The sequence below is a fragment of the Cannabis sativa genome, chromosome 9 (assembly GCF_029168945.1).
Source record: "Cannabis sativa cultivar Pink pepper isolate KNU-18-1 chromosome 9, ASM2916894v1, whole genome shotgun sequence".
Taxonomy (NCBI): Eukaryota; Viridiplantae; Streptophyta; class Magnoliopsida; order Rosales; family Cannabaceae; genus Cannabis; species Cannabis sativa.
The window spans coordinates 57,997,557-58,014,439 of NC_083609.1; the positions used below are offsets into that span (position 1 = coordinate 57,997,557).

The 16,883-nt window shown below is 36.4% G+C and overlaps 1 protein-coding gene across 1 annotated transcript; it reads right to left on the reverse strand.

Annotated features, from left to right (window-relative positions):
• Positions 1 to 2,585: 2,585 nt before the first annotated feature.
• Positions 2,586 to 4,216, reverse strand: LOC133031531 (uncharacterized). The gene is made up of 2 exons (XM_061105053.1): positions 3,777 to 4,216; positions 2,586 to 3,720 (listed from the first exon to the last, which is right to left on the reverse strand). Exons 1-2 carry the CDS (start codon positions 4,214 to 4,216, stop codon positions 2,586 to 2,588), a joined length of 1,575 nt encoding a protein of 524 aa, XP_060961036.1.
• Between the last annotated feature and the right edge of the window lie 12,667 nt (positions 4,217 to 16,883).

The window sequence follows — 16,883 nt, forward strand, 5'->3', positions numbered from 1 at the left end:
GTTGGATGAGGTCGAAGAAACACAAGCCGGGGCGCAAGATTCGACCGCATTCGAGACCCAAGCCCAACAGGTGACAGAATATGTGGAAAGGTCCAAAATTATTCCACCATCCCCACCCAAAACTGCAGCAGACCCCTCCACATCTGCCACTGTGCCCCCAACCCCTGCCACTGTGCCCCCAAGCTCTGCTGCAGCAGATGAGTCTGAGTACCTCTTGTTGGCAAAGAGATTGGAGAAGGTAGAAGCGCAACAACTTGCGATTCTCACTGCCCAGACTGAGATGAAGGCTGACTTCAAGAGAAGTCAGAAAGAGATGAAGAATCTTATCATGGATCAAATTGCGACCGTGATAAGTTTGTTACAGAAGCAGCAGAAGCAGCCTTCGGAGCTGACACAACCATTAGGGTCGGCACATCAATCAGACCCCACACATCCATCCGACACGGCAGAGCCATTACAGACGGTACATCCATCACCGCTGACATATGATGATGATGATGATGTCTACCCAGAAGATAGGAAACCTGACGTATGTGACGTTCCTTCTACTCCTGCAAACGCCATTGTCATTTCGCTGGGTGATACAGAATCTCAGGATGTGGAAGAGTTGCAGGGGCCACCAGATGGGGTGGAGTTCTGTAGGCTTAGGCGAAAGCAGAAGCCGGTTTTCTTGAATGACTACACAGCTGGGAAGAAGAAACAACGACATGGGCCCGTGGTAGTAGACACACTGAAACCGGCGGACCCCCGACTGTTAAAATTTTTCCAGAAGTGGATTACTTATGCTAGGGACAATGCCCGTCCTAGGGATGTTCACACTGGCGAAGCCACTAGATCCTGGTTCGTGAAATTGATGGTGCTGAACGAATGGCTCGACGATGCTGTAAGTTATTTCTTAACAGAATTAATTTATTGTGTTTTTCATTTTCTGTGCGACTTACATGCGATTTATATGCTATGTTATGTTTAATCTGTTTATGCGACTTTTATGCGATTTATATGCGATGTGTGTGCGATTATTATTCAGTGATTTGTGTATTTTTTGCGACTTATGTGCGATGTTTGTGCGATGTTCGAAATAATTTTGGTAATTGCTTTGTGCGATTTCCTGCGATATTTGTGCGACTTTTATGCGATTTCTGTCTTACTGTTTTCTTTTGGAACACAGTAAATTGATACCATGGCGCACTTATTGAGAAGAAGACGGACCCTGTACCCAGAAGTCTACACTCGAAAAGGTGTAGTTTTGGACACATCTGCTCCACAGTTCTTTTCCATGTATTGGAGCATGTATGAGGGTGACAAGAGCAAGATGAAATGGGATGAGGGCGTTATGAATTACGTGCAGGGGATATCGCATAGATACTTGCCATGTTGGGAGAACCAGGATTACATATACTTTGTGTTGCACCTTCCCAAAGAGCGCCACTGGGTGGCAGTTGAGGTGGATATCGAGAACTGGGAGATCATTGTATATGATTCTGATATCGGTGGCACCGTGGAGTCATATTTGAAGCCTTACAGCGAGCTATTTGCGAATCTAATTTGAGCTAGCGGTTATTTCCCATACAACAATTATGTACATCCGGTGGAGTTGGACGATCTCAGTCAGCTCCTACCCCTGCATTATAGACGAGTTACCTCTGAGGTTGCACCACAAACGAACAGCAGGTGAATCTCTTTTTTTTTGTATAATTTGAGTAATTTATTTAATTTTGCACTCCATTATGAATTACTTAACTTAATTGTTGCTAATATTTAGTAATTTTTTTTAGTGGCAATTGTGGAATGTATGCCATGGAGCACATTGAGCACTTGATGCTGAAACGGTCGTTGGAGCATGTTCATGATGATAACATGCTCACCTTTAGACATAGGTGGTGTGTGGACCTATTTTACCAGAACTTGACATGGTAGTTTTTTGTAGGTTTTTGTAATGTTATTCTTATACACATAAACTCCCCTTTTGTAATTGTATTATAATCTCACCAAAATTATATATAACAAGTAAATTTAAAGCTATTTAAATTGTTGCTTGTATCAATTTCTTTATTTTTTTAATTTTTGATAAATACCTGTCAAATGATGACATCTTGAAAAATTATTTTGGTAAGAATCGCATTAAAATCGCACATTAATCGCATAATATCGCCAAAAAATACAGAACCAAACAAACTAAAAAATCAAGATTATTTTGACATCGCACACTAATCGCATAATATTGCCAAAAAATACAGAACCAAGCAAACTAAAAAACAAGCTCCTGTCAGTTAACATCGCACTAAAATCGCACACTAATCGCATAATATCGCCAAATAATACAGAACCAAGCAAACTAAAAAACAAGATCCTGTGCAGTTAACATCGCATTAAAATCGCACGATAATCGCATAATATCGCCAAAAAATACAGAACAAAACAAACTAAAAAAACAAGCTCCTGTCAGTTAAAAATCGCACAGTAATCGCATAATGTCGCCTAAAATTCGGTAAACAAACCAAAAAAGTATTAATCTAGGAGAAAATCGCACAATATCCAACAACCAGCAATACAACACATATTCATTTAAATATTAGAGAAATGGTTCAAACTCGAGCTTTGCATGTAGCTCTGTTGTGCCCTGAACCGTGACATAGCGAACAATGACGAGGTTCCACTACCACCTGACCACTAGACGGTCGACGCTTCGTCGGTCTTCTACCTGCATTGCTCTTCCTAGGCCGACCTACTGGTTTTTTCTCCACTGGTACCCCAATTCTTATGTTCTTGATATGTTCTGGTAGTACCCACTCATCCTCCTCGCCAACAATATTAATTGTGGCATCGTAGATCTTCTTCCACGTTTCTTTAGTGTAATATGGAGAGCAAAGTGTGTACACGCTCACATTCTGACTAACTGCTGCGGCACATGCATGGGGACAAGGGATTTTGAGCGTTTGGAAAAGTCCGCAAGTGCATGTTCTCTCCACTAAGTTCACATCACCACCTCTCTCACCTTGAGGACTCGTACCAACGTTGAACAATTGGGCACCATTACGAAGGACACTCCTGAACATACCATCTTTATGTTGATCCTTTAAATCATTTTCAAAAGTAGTAGCCAAAGGAGTAGCGCACTTACTAGCCTTTTCGAGACGAGAAGCAAACCAATTTTGAAGTGTGAACCTGATGAAGTCAACCAAAATAGTTACTGGATATTTTCTGAATTCTTTTGTCACCTTGTTGAAGCTTTCGGCAGCGTTGCTTGTCATTATGTTGTACCGATCGCCTGGACAATAAAGACGAGCCCACTTTTCAAACCCTATTTGCTCGACGTATGTAGCAATGGCAGGGTCCATCTGTTTCAGCACCTCAAAATGCCTATCACATTCCGTCTTGTTCCATGCGTAAGCTGCAAGCCATATTTGCTGGTTGCATACATCAGTCTTAAACTTGTGAACGACATTCATAGTAATATGCTTGAAGCATGCACAGTGGCATGCTTCTGGGAAAACAACATCAACAGCATGTTCAATGCTTTGATGCCTATCCGATATGAACATAAGATTTTCAACCTCACCAATGGCTTCCTTCAACTTCCGCAAGAAATACTTCCAAGAGTCATGATTCTCACTGTCAACAATTGCAAAGGCTACCGGAAACAATTGGTTGTTTGCATCGTACGCAACAGCAACTAACAGTGTTCCTCCATACTTCGTCTTCAAGAATGTTCCGTCGATACTAATCACAGGACGACAAAACTTAAATCCCTTCCTACGAGTGACTAGAAACAGTACTTGAACCGGTTATCCTCGCTGACAATGTCAGTAATAGTGCTTGGATTCTTCTGTTCTAGCATGTAGAAGTAACCATATAATTTCGTATAAGATTCTGCTGGAGTACCCCTCTTGTACATAACTGCCTTCTCTCTACATCTCCAAGCTTTCTCATAACTCATCTTGATGCCATATTCATCAAACATATCCCTCTGTATGTCTTTTGCCTTGTAGTTAGATCCATCTGATGTGTACTTGTTCTTAATAATGTGACCAATGACCCACGGTGCTGTTTGCCGGTGATCAGAATGTCTAGAATCCAAGTTACATGTGTGTTCGTTGTGAAACACAATAACCTCAAACATGTCACAAAGTGCCTTCTTATTCCCCCTTAATCTCCATTTACAATTTTCATCCTTACAAGTAACGTAAAACACATCAGTGCCAGACTTACTTACCATCCACTCAAAATTATTTTTCAGTGCATACCTTCCCACTACATTCTTCAATTCTTCCTTGTTTTTGTACAACTTGCCAAGATATTGTTGGAAATTATTTTACCAGGATCTTAGATCTACTCACAAGTATGTTTATTAACATCCTAAATAAGAACTTTCTAAAACGATAAATTAAACACATATAAAGTTTAAGAAACCTTACATTGGTTGCAGCGGAATAATATGACTCCTTCCGTTCAGATATCTAGCCCTTGATTCCTTTCTGTAGCAGAGCATTATCTCAATATCTGAACCTGGATCTCTTTCTCTGAATCCTTGATGCTGAAACTCCTTTGCTGATGATCTTTCTTCACGATCTTCCTCACTATGATTGAGGTATCACTTGATGTGTGTGGGCACTACTCTAATCACTAAGGATTTCAAAATTCAAAGGAAGAAGAAAGAAGAAGTGGCAGCTAAAGATAGGGAGAGAGAAGGCTCAGTTTTTCTGAATCAGAAAGTGTCAGAAGAAAAGTCTTCTTTTTCTGAAGCCTTCACTATCTATTTATAGCATTCCACTAGGGTTAGGTTTGAATTATATGGCATTAAAATAATGAAAAAATCAACTTAAAATACACACAAAGGTGGCCGGCCATACACTTAGTGGATTGGGCCTTGGGTTTTGCAATTTTGCAATTTTAACACCTTTTGTATCTGATTTTCTCCAAAATGCCAATTTCCTAATTCAACCATTTAAATGCCAATTCTAACTATTTAATAACTATAAATAATTATTAAATAATATTGTCATTTATCATATTTATTAATTGAACCATACAAAGTATCATAATTAACAAATATGCCCCTATAAACTCTTTCTTTACAATTTCGCCCTTACTTAGTGAAAAATTCACAAATAGACATAGTCTAATTTGAGAATTATAATTGATTAATCAAAACCAATTACATGAGTCTTACAAGCAATATTATCTCAACTAGTGGGGGGACCATGGGTCTATATAACCGAGCTTCCAATAAGTAGATCAAGAATTTAGCACTAAAATTCACTAACTTATTAATTCTTCGTTGAATCCACGCATAGAACTTAGAATTGCACTCTCAGTATATAGAATGCTCTATATGTTCCACCATATAGACACATCATTAGTTATCCATTGTTATAATCCTAATGTGATCAATTATCCTCTATATGAATGATCTACACAGTAAAGGGATTAAATTACCGTAACACCCTACTATGTATTTTATCCTTAAAACACTTGACCCCGTATAAATGATATTTCAGCTTATGTGAAATGAGATCTCCACCATTTATTTTTGTTTGGTCAAGCTCGAATGTGATCATCCTTTGCTTACTATTCGCCAGATAGAAGCTATAGATTCCATGTTTATGCTAGCGCTCCCACTCAATTGCACTACCGTGTTCCCAAAAAGTATGTATCACCCTGACTTAAAAGTAGGCTTAACTAACAATTCAAGGAACACGAATAACCTTTCAAGATTGAGCCTAATCATAACAGGATTAAGATCATTTGATCTAGGATCAACTAGGCGATATTGACTTGAATAGATTTTACGGTAAGTTTAATTAAATCTAAGTCAAAGTTCAATATCGGTCCCTTCCGATGCATACTCCATGCATCCAACCTGAGCTTTACTTTAACCAATGCTCTGGATAGAACATAGCACTTCTCCAAATGCAAGTAAACTCTGTTGTAGATTATCATATTAGTAAAACCCTGTGTCTGATAAATCTAGGAAACTTTATTCACATAGTCATGTTTACTTTCCAATGTGTTGACGGCACAATAAACAGGATCAAGTATGTGAAAAGGGTTTCAGATGAATTTATACATTATGTACATATAATCATGAAATAAATCATGTGAACCATGCAACATTAAATGTTATTTCTGATCTATATTAATAAGTAAATCTGATTATATTGAAATGAATTTTATTTAGGGCATAAAACCCAACAGATATATCTCCCCTGAAGGCGTACCACTAAGAGATGTTGTATACACATTATTTTCCTCTATGTCTTCCCTTGTCCACACAAGAGGTTTGAATTTAGTAGAAACTTCAAATTCAGATACAGGAGCACTATCAGAAGGACCTGGCCGACTGCTACTAGTTCCTGGTGTTTGGCGATTCTCACTACGGGGGGGTTTTCTTTGTCGCTCTACTTGGTTGCTTGGAGTTAGTTCCATCCTCAGGGGAGGTACATCTGTAGCCACATCATCATCCACACCCAAACCAACCACAGGATCATTGCTGTAAAAGGGAGCATCGAACTCATCTGAATGATGAAATTCGATACCCACTCTCTCATCATCTACATTAGTGCCAACTTGCTCATCCAAACCAACCCCCAGATCAGTTTCTGGGACAAAGGTCCCAACAACACTTCTAGGGGTTACATTTCGGGGAGTCTGCTCCAAATTCACATTCTTCTTCACCTTAGTCACAAATAGTGGCAACAAGTTGTCCACACTCATTTTTGCCTTCATGCTCAAGAACACTCGTAGTTGACTATCTTTCACTAAAACCTCAGGTGGAAACTTAGTGCCTTTCATGTACATGTAAAGAACTTCTAACTTCAATTCATACACCAAGTGGTCCACCTCCAACTCTTCATGCAAAACTTCACGCAACTTTTTCAGTGTACAGTCAACGTCCAATATCAATGTCTTACTTTTTGAGGAATCAAATACCCAGTTGAAACCCTCCAAAGTCCAAACGCCATCATACAATACAGGCACAAATACAGATGAATCTGTTCCAAAGAAATACAAACAAACTTACATAAAAAAATCACCATACTATATCGCACACAATATCACACAATATCGCACAATAATCGCACAATAATCGCTTTAAGCTAACTGTAATATCCCGAGAATTGTATTGATATTTAATTGGCCATATTTTATTAAATATGTGATCATGTGGGTATTAGAGTAGGATTATAATCCTACTTAAATTAATCATGAGTTGATTAGGGAAATATGAATTAATGAATAATAAAGCGTAATTTATTAATTACGGAGATTGTATTGGAACATGTGGGTATCGTAGATACCATAATTTGAATAAAATATTTTGGGCCGGGAAACTGTGGAACTTGGTAGGAAGGTCAGAAATGTCACGACAATAAAAGATGAATTGAATTGGAATTATATCGGACTAGGTTAAAATGTCGGGAAGTACGAATGTTGAGTTGAAATGACCAAAATACCCTTAAGTTAAGTTATAACTTAAGCTTTTAGTGAGGGGTAGATTAGTCATTTTGTAATTTGGATGTTTTTGTATTTTAATATTTCTCTTGGCTGATTATTGTTTAGGGTAAGATATATATTACCTTAAACATATTTCTTTTCAAAAAAAAAATTAAATAAAATAAAAATAAGATATAAAAGAGGATAACCTAGACTATGTTTCATAGTGTCTTCTCTCTCTCCCTCTCGTGGCCATAGAAAACCCAGCAAGAACTAGGGATTTCTTTGCTACTTCAGCTGTGTTCTAGCAAGGTTTGATCAAGGATTAGAGTTGTCTACACTTGAGGTAAGTTTTCTTCCTTTTCCTTGTTTATTTTCTAAGGTTTGGGTTTGAGTTTGGATTGGATACTCTAGGGATTTTGGGGCTGTGATGTCAACTAAGGTTAGATAATGTTTTCAGGTTTGAATTATGATTTGTTAGAGTTTAGTTTAAGTGATTTTAATGGTTGTGGTGCTGAAATTGGAGAATTGAGTGTTAGAATTCAATTTCTAGGTTCTAACATGGTGACTTGGACAAATTGATGAATTGAGGTGATACGATGCTTTGTGAATGTTGTATATATGTTGTGTACTTATACTTGGAGTTGTTGGACGGAGTTTGAAGAGAGTTTGGTTCGAATTTGGGGAAGAACTCGAAAATTTCTGGTTTGCCGAAGCAGGTCGACCGGTTGGTTCTGGTGTACCAGAACCGGTCGACCGGTTGCAAGCAGGGGAAATTTTTCTGTGTTTTCCTCGGAATTTGATTTTTGGCTCAGGGTTGTACCCAGTATCCATTTTAGGCTATTTGAGTATTGTTTGGCTTACTTTGGAGCTAATGGAAGTTAAGTTTGGTCCGGTTATGAAAACTAGGGTTAGTTTTCAGAGTTTTGGTTTAGGGTATTTATTAGTTTTTGTTGTCGTGACATAGGACCCAGGATTTGCCAAGCTTTGATTCCATTTAGAAGGGATGCACACTAAATTTCTGGACTGAGGTAAGAAAAGTATTAAATACTGTATAAGGTTAATGTTATGATTGTTACAGTTTCGATTAAGATTGAAATCTTGTTATACGTTGTTGTGGCTTAATCCTAATCGAGGTTAACGAGATGTAATGGATTTGACTCGATTATGATCGAGGGGAAAATATTATGAAACGATTATTATCGTTTGACTCGATTATGATCGAGGGGAAAATATTATGAAACGATTATTATCGTTTGACTCGATTATGATCGAGGGAAGTATTATGAAACGATTATTATCGTTGTGGCTCGATTATGATCGAGTAAAAGAAACGGTTATTACCGTTATGAGTAATTACTCCTGAAACCGCGGATAGGTTTCTTACTTATCGTTTGTTGTATCGGACAACGATAGTGACATATACAGCTCGTGGTTAACGAGTGGTAGGGGTACTTTATGAAGTACCTAAATTATGTGATTATGAAGTTGTGGAATGATCAAGTGTGTTATTATGTGATGAGTTGTAACTAAATTATTGTGTTATGGTATGATTGAATGAACGTTATATTATTTATGAAATTAGTCTCTGTAATTGTCGGGGGTAAAAAGAATACATGTTGTTGGGATGTAAGAATTGAGTGCTTTATGAAGCAATAAGATTATGTGTTTGAGTACTTTATTAAGCATTGAGATTATGTGGTTACTGTAATATATGAATTAGAGTGATTTATGAAGTACTGAAAGTGAGTGTTTATAATGATGTGTGATTAAGGTATTTAATAAACCACTGAGATGGTTGATTATGAATAGCTATAAAGATTCTTTATTATGTATTAAATTTGCTTATTAAGCATTATGTTATTTTTGGTATATGTAGATTGACATATGTAAGACCTACCGGTATGTATATTATATTATTATGAAATCTGCCTGCACTTTCCATAAAGTCTAATTAGTAGCTTTTCTTGCTGAGTCATTGTGACTCACGGGTGCTTCGTGGTGCAGGTATGGAAGTTGGAAGCTGTGTTTGGCCATGAGTCAGAGGTCTCCAGCAATGTACATATCAGCCTGGGGTCTTGACTTCTGGGAAGCAGGATCGAAATTCCTTTCTATGTTTGGAAATGTAATTTATTGTAAAAGAATATTTTTATTTTATAAACAGGGGATCCCCATATTACGACATTATTTAAAATGAAAGTCTTTATGTTGAATTTAATTAAAGATTTAAATTAAACCACACTTTTCTAAAATTTATAGATTAATAATAATAAGTTTATAAAAGCACACACGTGGCGTTCCAGAGGGTCAGGGCGTTACAACATGGTATCAGAGCGACCAAGGTTTAAAGATCCTGAAGACTGGTTTGATATGTACATTGGCTGTGAAGACTCGTTCGACTCATGGTTTAGTAAGTGATAGTTGATTAGTGAATTATTTACTGATTATTTGAATTGTATGCTTATTTGAAATGTGTAAGTTGTTATAGAAGCGTGATAAGTTTTAATATAAAATTATTGAGTATATTTATGCATGTGCGGTAATGCTTATTAGCATTAGTTTTAGTTAGAAAGATTCTAACTATGACCAAGGAATGGTCGCGAGTGTATTAGGAGGTGTACTTGAGGCAATTTAGCAAGAATGATTGTGAGCCTGCTATGCTCAGGATAGGTGGTGTGGTTATGAATCTTCCACTACCATAAAACTGAGAGTAAATGTATGTTATGAAGTTAGAGATTACTTGAGTGTCAAGGTAATAGAACCTGTATGGTTAATCCCGGGCAGCATAGTGATGGAGGATGACACTAAGCTGGACTGATTGGTAAAGTTTTGTTTTGATGGAGTAGTTGCTAAGGCTGCTAGAAGGGTTAAATCTAATTGAATGTGGGAAGAGTATCTCATTCAAAATGTAGATTTAATGGCTAAGCAACTAGAAGTTGTCTGGTTTTGTGCTCAGATGGTTGAGCTAACCCTTACTGTTGGGGGTGCAAGAACTAAATCACGAAAGACATAATACGAAAGGAGATTCATGAAGGTAAATATTTCGTGTTGGAACGGGTAAAAAGTGTTAACCCTAACGATTCAAAAAAAAAAGAAAAGAAAAGAAAAGAGTTACCAACCCACCAGTTATGGGTCCTAGTGGGAGGATTTAAAGTAACCAAAGTTTCTGACATGGTGGGAACAAAAGATTTGTAAACCCATTCAGGGGGTCGAGATGTAAGGGACACCAATAAAATGAACGCTACATGAGAGCCTGCATTCAGTGTGGGGTAGTAGGCCATTTGAAAAGAAACTGCCCATGGTTATAGTAGCGGGAATGGAAGAATGATTAAAAGTTTGTGTAAAATTAATGGTGTGTTACTGAGTAGCTCTGGTACCTTTTCGTTTACTGGAGAACTGGTTATTTTCCAGTATGTGGTCTAAACCCTTCCCAGATTGTGAGGGCAAGGAAATAGTTCGTTGTTTCAGTTGTGCTGAATTTTAAAAAAAAAAAGAATGAAAATGAGGACCCACTTGTGTTCTTGGGTAAGGTTCAAAGGTTCCAAAATCCATTAATCCCGGTGTTTAAGGTTGAAGGGGGTTATAATGGGAGGGATGTATCAACTTTTTTTTCAGTTAGTGTGGCCAATATTATAAAGGGAACATTAGTGAGATTGGGACACAATCTTGGGGCTCAAGGTTCTAGATGCTTTTAGAGGAGCCACTAGGGTTATTGGTTAAGTGAGAAATTGATTCTGAATTGAAATGGTAATGGGAGTAAAACCTGTATCCAAAATTCTGAATTGGATGGTAATTATAGAATTGAAAGGAGTGAAGATTCAATTGTAAGAAAGGTTGGGCTTGAAACTACCAATTTAAGTATTTCATTCTGGGGTATACCAGTTTTATTTGTGAAGAATAAGTATCCTTTGATAAGGACAGATGTTACGTTGAATAATTTTAGGGAAGGATCAACTTCTCTAGGTTTGGTCTTCGATCTGGTTATTACCAGTTGAAGACTCGAAAGGAGGATATTCTTAAAACAGTTTTCGTACTGATAACTTCATAATTGTTTTCGGTAAGGGTATTGTGATTCCTTTGGATGATGATGTTACGTCTCTAGAAGCATAAGTTTTGTGCTAAATATGAGAAATGCAAATTTTGCTGATCCTAAATTTACAATGAAGGTTAGAATTTTTTTTTTGGAATTAACAGGATGTTGTGGGATAGTTTTTGAGGGGTCTATGTCCTTAATGGAATTAAGTGAAAAGAACTGAAATAAAAGTTACCTATTGCACCAGTGCTAACGTTACCAGTCCTTGAGAAGAAAATTATGAATTATTGCGACACCTCTAAACATGGAGTAGATTATATTTTGATACAGTTTAAGAGGGTTATTGCCTGTGCACCTGGACAATGGAAGGAGTGTGAATAGTGGTGTTCTAATCATGATACTAAGTTGGCGCGGTTATTTATGCACTGAGAGTTTGGCGTCAGTACCTATATGATGAAAAGTGTGAAGTTTATATGAACTACAAGGGCTTCAAAACATATCTTCACTTGAAAGGATTTAAGTAAGAAGCTGCAATAATGGTTAGGGTTAGTTGAAGATTATAACGGTATGTTTCTTTACCGTTTTGGGAAGTAAATTGGTAATAGGTATTGTAAATCAAAGAGGTCCAGGAGAAGTTTGTAAAGGAAAAAGATCTTACCATCAGTTGTTGGGGATGTAAATAGAATAGGAATTGAGATCGCGATTGGAGAACTTGTTAATATTACATTGTAGTTCAATTTGTTGGAAAGAAATAAAATGGCTCAGTGGAGTAACTCCGAACTTTAGAAGCACGAGAGGAGGTTTGATACCGGCTTGACAAAGGACTTTTGATTTTGTTTAAAGGAAATTTTATGATATAAACCAGATTGTTGTATCAGTCAAATAAAAATACTGAGTGGAAGATTCTAAATGAGTTTTCATGTAATGACAGTTATTAGAGTACTGTTAAAGTGATATTGATGCAGTTTAAAGATTCAAATTTGTGTATTGCTTATGCAATAGATGAATAGAGATATTAAATTTAAAGTTGGGAATCCTATCTATCTTCAGGTGGTTCCAACGAAAAGAAAAATTTGGAAGTTGGAACAAAAGGGAAGTAAGTCCCAAGTTGATCAGTCTGTGTGAGTTTTCAGAAAGGGTAAGTCGGGTAGCTTATTAGCTAGCCATACCCCTTGTTTTATCTGATGTTTATAATATATACTTCGATGTTTCAGAAGTATAAGGTAGAAGCGATCTATACACAGAGTTGCGAGAATATTGAATTTCAAACAGACTTGTCATATGAAGAACAATCAGTACAGAATTTGATAGAAAAGAGAGAGTGTTACGGAATTAAGATTATATCACTAGTTATAGTGTTGTGAAAGAACAATAATAGTGAAAAGTGATGTGGGAGTTGAAGTCGTAATGGCAGGAGCCATATCCCGGATTGTTTGAGTAAATTTTGAGGACAAAATTTCTATAAGGAGGGGATAATTGTAATATCCCGAGAATTGTATTGATATTTAATTGGCCATATTTTATTAAATATGTGATCATGTGGGTATTAGAGTAGGATTATAATCCTACTTAAATTAATCATGAGTTGATTAGGGAAATATGAATTAATGAATAATAAAGCGTAATTTATTAATTACGGAGATTGTATTGGAACATGTGGGTATCGTAGATACCATAATTTGAATAAAATATTTTGGGCCGGGAAACTGTGGAACTTGGTAGGAAGGTCAGAAATGTCACGACAATAAAAGATGAATTGAATTGGAATTATATCAGACTAGGTTAAAATGTCGGGAAGTACGAATGTTGAGTTGAAATGACCAAAATACCCTTAAGTTAAGTTATAACTTAAGCTTTTAGTGAGGGGTAGATTAGTCATTTTGTAATTTGGATGTTTTTGTATTTTAATATTTCTCTTGGCTGATTATTGTTTAGGGTAAGATATATATTACCTTAAACATATTTCTTTTCTACAAAAAAAAAATATAAATAAAATAAAAATAAGATATAAAAGATGATAACCTAGACTATGTTTCATAGTGTCTTCTCTCTCTCCCTCTCGTGGCCATAGAAAACCCAGCAAGAACTAGGGATTTCTTTGCTACTTCAGCTGTGTTCTAGCAAGGTTTGATCAAGGATTAGAGTTGTCTACACTTGAGGTAAGTTTTCTTCCTTTTCCTTGTTTATTTTCTAAGGTTTGGGTTTGAGTTTGGATTGGGTACTCTAGGGATTTTGAAATTTGTGATGTCAACTAAGGTTAGATAATGTTTTCAGGTTTGAATTATGATTTGTTAGAGTTTAGTTTAAGTGATTTTAATGGTTGTGGTGCTGAAATTGGAGAATTGAGTGTTAGAATTCAATTTCTAGGTTCTAACATGGTGACTTGGACAAATTGATGAATTGAGGTGATCTGATGCTTTGTGAATGTTGTATATATGTTGTGTACTTATACTGGAGTTGTTGGACAGGTTTGAAGAGAGTTTGGTTCGAATTTGGGGAAGAACTCGAAAATTTCCTGGTTTGCCAGAACCGGTCGACCGGTTGGTTCTGGTGTACCAGAACCGGTCGACCGGTTGCAAGCAGGGGAAATTTTTCTGTGTTTTCCTCGGAATTTGATTTTTGGCTCAGGGTTGTACCCAGTATCCATTTTAGGCTATTTGAGTATTGTTTGGCTTACTTTGGAGCTAATGGAAGTTAAGTTTGGTCCGGTTATGAAAACTAGGGTTAGTTTTCAGAGTTTTGGTTTAGGGTATTTATTAGTTTTTGTTGTCGTGACATAGGACCCAGGATTTGCCAAGCTTTGATTCCATTTAGAAGGGATGCACACTAAATTTCTGGACTGAGGTAAGAAAAGTATTAAATACTGTATAAGGTTAATGTTATGATTGTTACAGTTTCGATTAAGATTGAAATCTTGTTATACGTTGTTGTGGCTTAATCCTAATCGAGGTTAACGATATGTAATGGATTTGACTCGATTATGATCGAGGGGAAAATATTATGAAACGATTATTATCGTTTGACTCGATTATGATCGAGGGGAAAATATTATGAAACGATTATTATCGTTTGACTCGATTATGATCGAGGGAAGTATTATGAAACGATTATTATCGTTGTGGCTCGATTATGATCGAGTAAAAGAAACGGTTATTACCGTTATGAGTAATTACTCCTGAAACCGCGGATAGGTTTCTTACTTATCGTTTGTTGTATCGGACAACGATAGTGACATATACAGCTCGTGGTTAACGAGTGGTAGGGGTACTTTATGAAGTACCTAAATTATGTGATTATGAAGTTGTGGAATGATCAAGTGTGTTATTATGTGATGAGTTGTAACTAAATTATTGTGTTATGGTATGATTGAATGAACGTTATATTATTTATGAAATTAGTCTCTGTAATTGTCGGGGGTAAAAAGAATACATGTTGTTGGGATGTAAGAATTGAGTGCTTTATGAAGCAATAAGATTATGTGTTTGAGTACTTTATTAAGCATTGAGATTATGTGGTTACTGTAATATATGAATTAGAGTGATTTATGAAGTACTGAAAGTGAGTGTTTATAATGATGTGTGATTAAGGTATTTAATAAACCACTGAGATGGTTGATTATGAATAGCTATAAAGATTCTTTATTATGTATTAAATTTGCTTATTAAGCATTATGTTATTTTTGGTATATGTAGATTGACATATGTAAGACCTACCGGTATGTATATTATATTATTATGAAATCTGCCTGCACTTTCCATAAAGTCTAATTAGTAGCTTTTCTTGCTGAGTCATTGTGACTCACGGGTGCTTCGTGGTGCAGGTATGGAAGTTGGAAGCTGTGTTTGGCCATGAGTCAGAGGTCTCCAGCAATGTACATATCAGCCTGGGGTCTTGACTTCTGGGAAGCAGGATCGAAATTCCTTTCTATGTTTGGAAATGTAATTTATTGTAAAAGAATATTTTTATTTTATAAACAGGGGATCCCCATATTACGACATTATTTAAAATGAAAGTCTTTATGTTGAATTTAATTAAAGATTTAAATTAAACCACACTTTTCTAAAATTTATAGATTAATAATAATAAGTTTATAAAAGCACACACGTGGCGTTCCTGAGGGTCAGGGCGTTACACTAACATAATATAAACCAGTTATGATGTCGCACAATAATCTCACAACAAAGGAAAGAAATCGCATAAAGTCACACAATATCACATAGTCAATAAAATCGCATAACGATGCACAACATATCGCACACCAATCGCCAAACATCATTATCGCACATAAAATCGTAAAATAATCGTACAAAGTCGCCAAAATTAATCATGTCATCTCTAACCTCAGATTTCTCATGAAATCGCACAAAACATCGCATGATGTCGCATAAAATCGCAAAAAAACAAAAAAACCCAGAAAAACACAAACGGTTAGCCACAAACTCTACCTCCATTTCAAGGACACAAAAGTCACATATTACAACTAACAACGTTCAGATCCATGCAATTTAACAAAAAACTACACTATTTACTAAGAAAAACACTTACCCATTGCTTTGTTGAGTGAGGTGGAGGTTGAGGGTGAAAATGGTGGAGGTGGCAGTCGGCCGGGAGAGGATCGATCGGCGGCAGTGATAGAGAGGGAGTGTGTGTGAAGAGAGAGAGAGAGAGTGCGTGAAGTGAAGAGAGAGAGAGAGAGAGAGAGAGAGAGAGAGAGAGAGAGAGAGAGAGAGAGAGAGAGAGAGAGAGAGAGAGAGAGAGAGAGAGAGAGAGAGAGAAGAAGAGAGGGAGAAGGAGGCAAATTTTTTGGGATTTTTTGGGTTAGGGGTATTTTGGGGTCACTAATAAAAGAATAGGATAGTTATAAAATTTTTAAAAGGGTGGTATAATTAAACACCCTATCTAATGTTTAAGCATAAAATGTCAAATTTCCCTTGTGAAAATGTGAGTGTGTTAAATTGTTAATGTGTTAGTTTATGTAATATGTATATATAATGATATATATAAATATTTTTTTTGGAAAAAGTAAAAAAAAAATCAAAATAAAAATTGATAATTTATAATATATTGTATTATTGTGTATAATTGTGTATTGTGTATTTGTGTAAGTGTATAATAATACATTGCATAATTGTATTATTTTGTAGTTTTTTTGTTAAAAAATGATATATTTTTTTTTTTATAAAATAGCAGTCCAACCCGAAACCCGACCTAACCCACCCCAAACGTGTCCCAACCCAAACCCGACCCATCCGGACTCGAAATCCAAAAAAACCGGTCTCCATATGGGCGGATTTGGTTCCAAGATTTCAAACCCAGACCCGAAAACTCGAAAAAGCTACCTGATGTGCACCCTTATCTTAAAGTAATATTGACATGTGAACATATAAATCGCATATACTAGAGACATATATGTGGT

Bases quoted from the DNA above. Each gene is read 5' to 3' on its own strand.
- LOC133031531 (XM_061105053.1), bottom strand. From the start codon at position 4,216: ATGGTAAGTAAGTCTGGCACTGATGTGTTTTACGTTACTTGTAAGGAT. The intron at 3,721-3,776 runs GTACTGTTTCTA...TCCTGTGATTAG, and splicing joins AGCGAGGATAACCGGTTCAA to TATCGACGGAACATTCTTGA.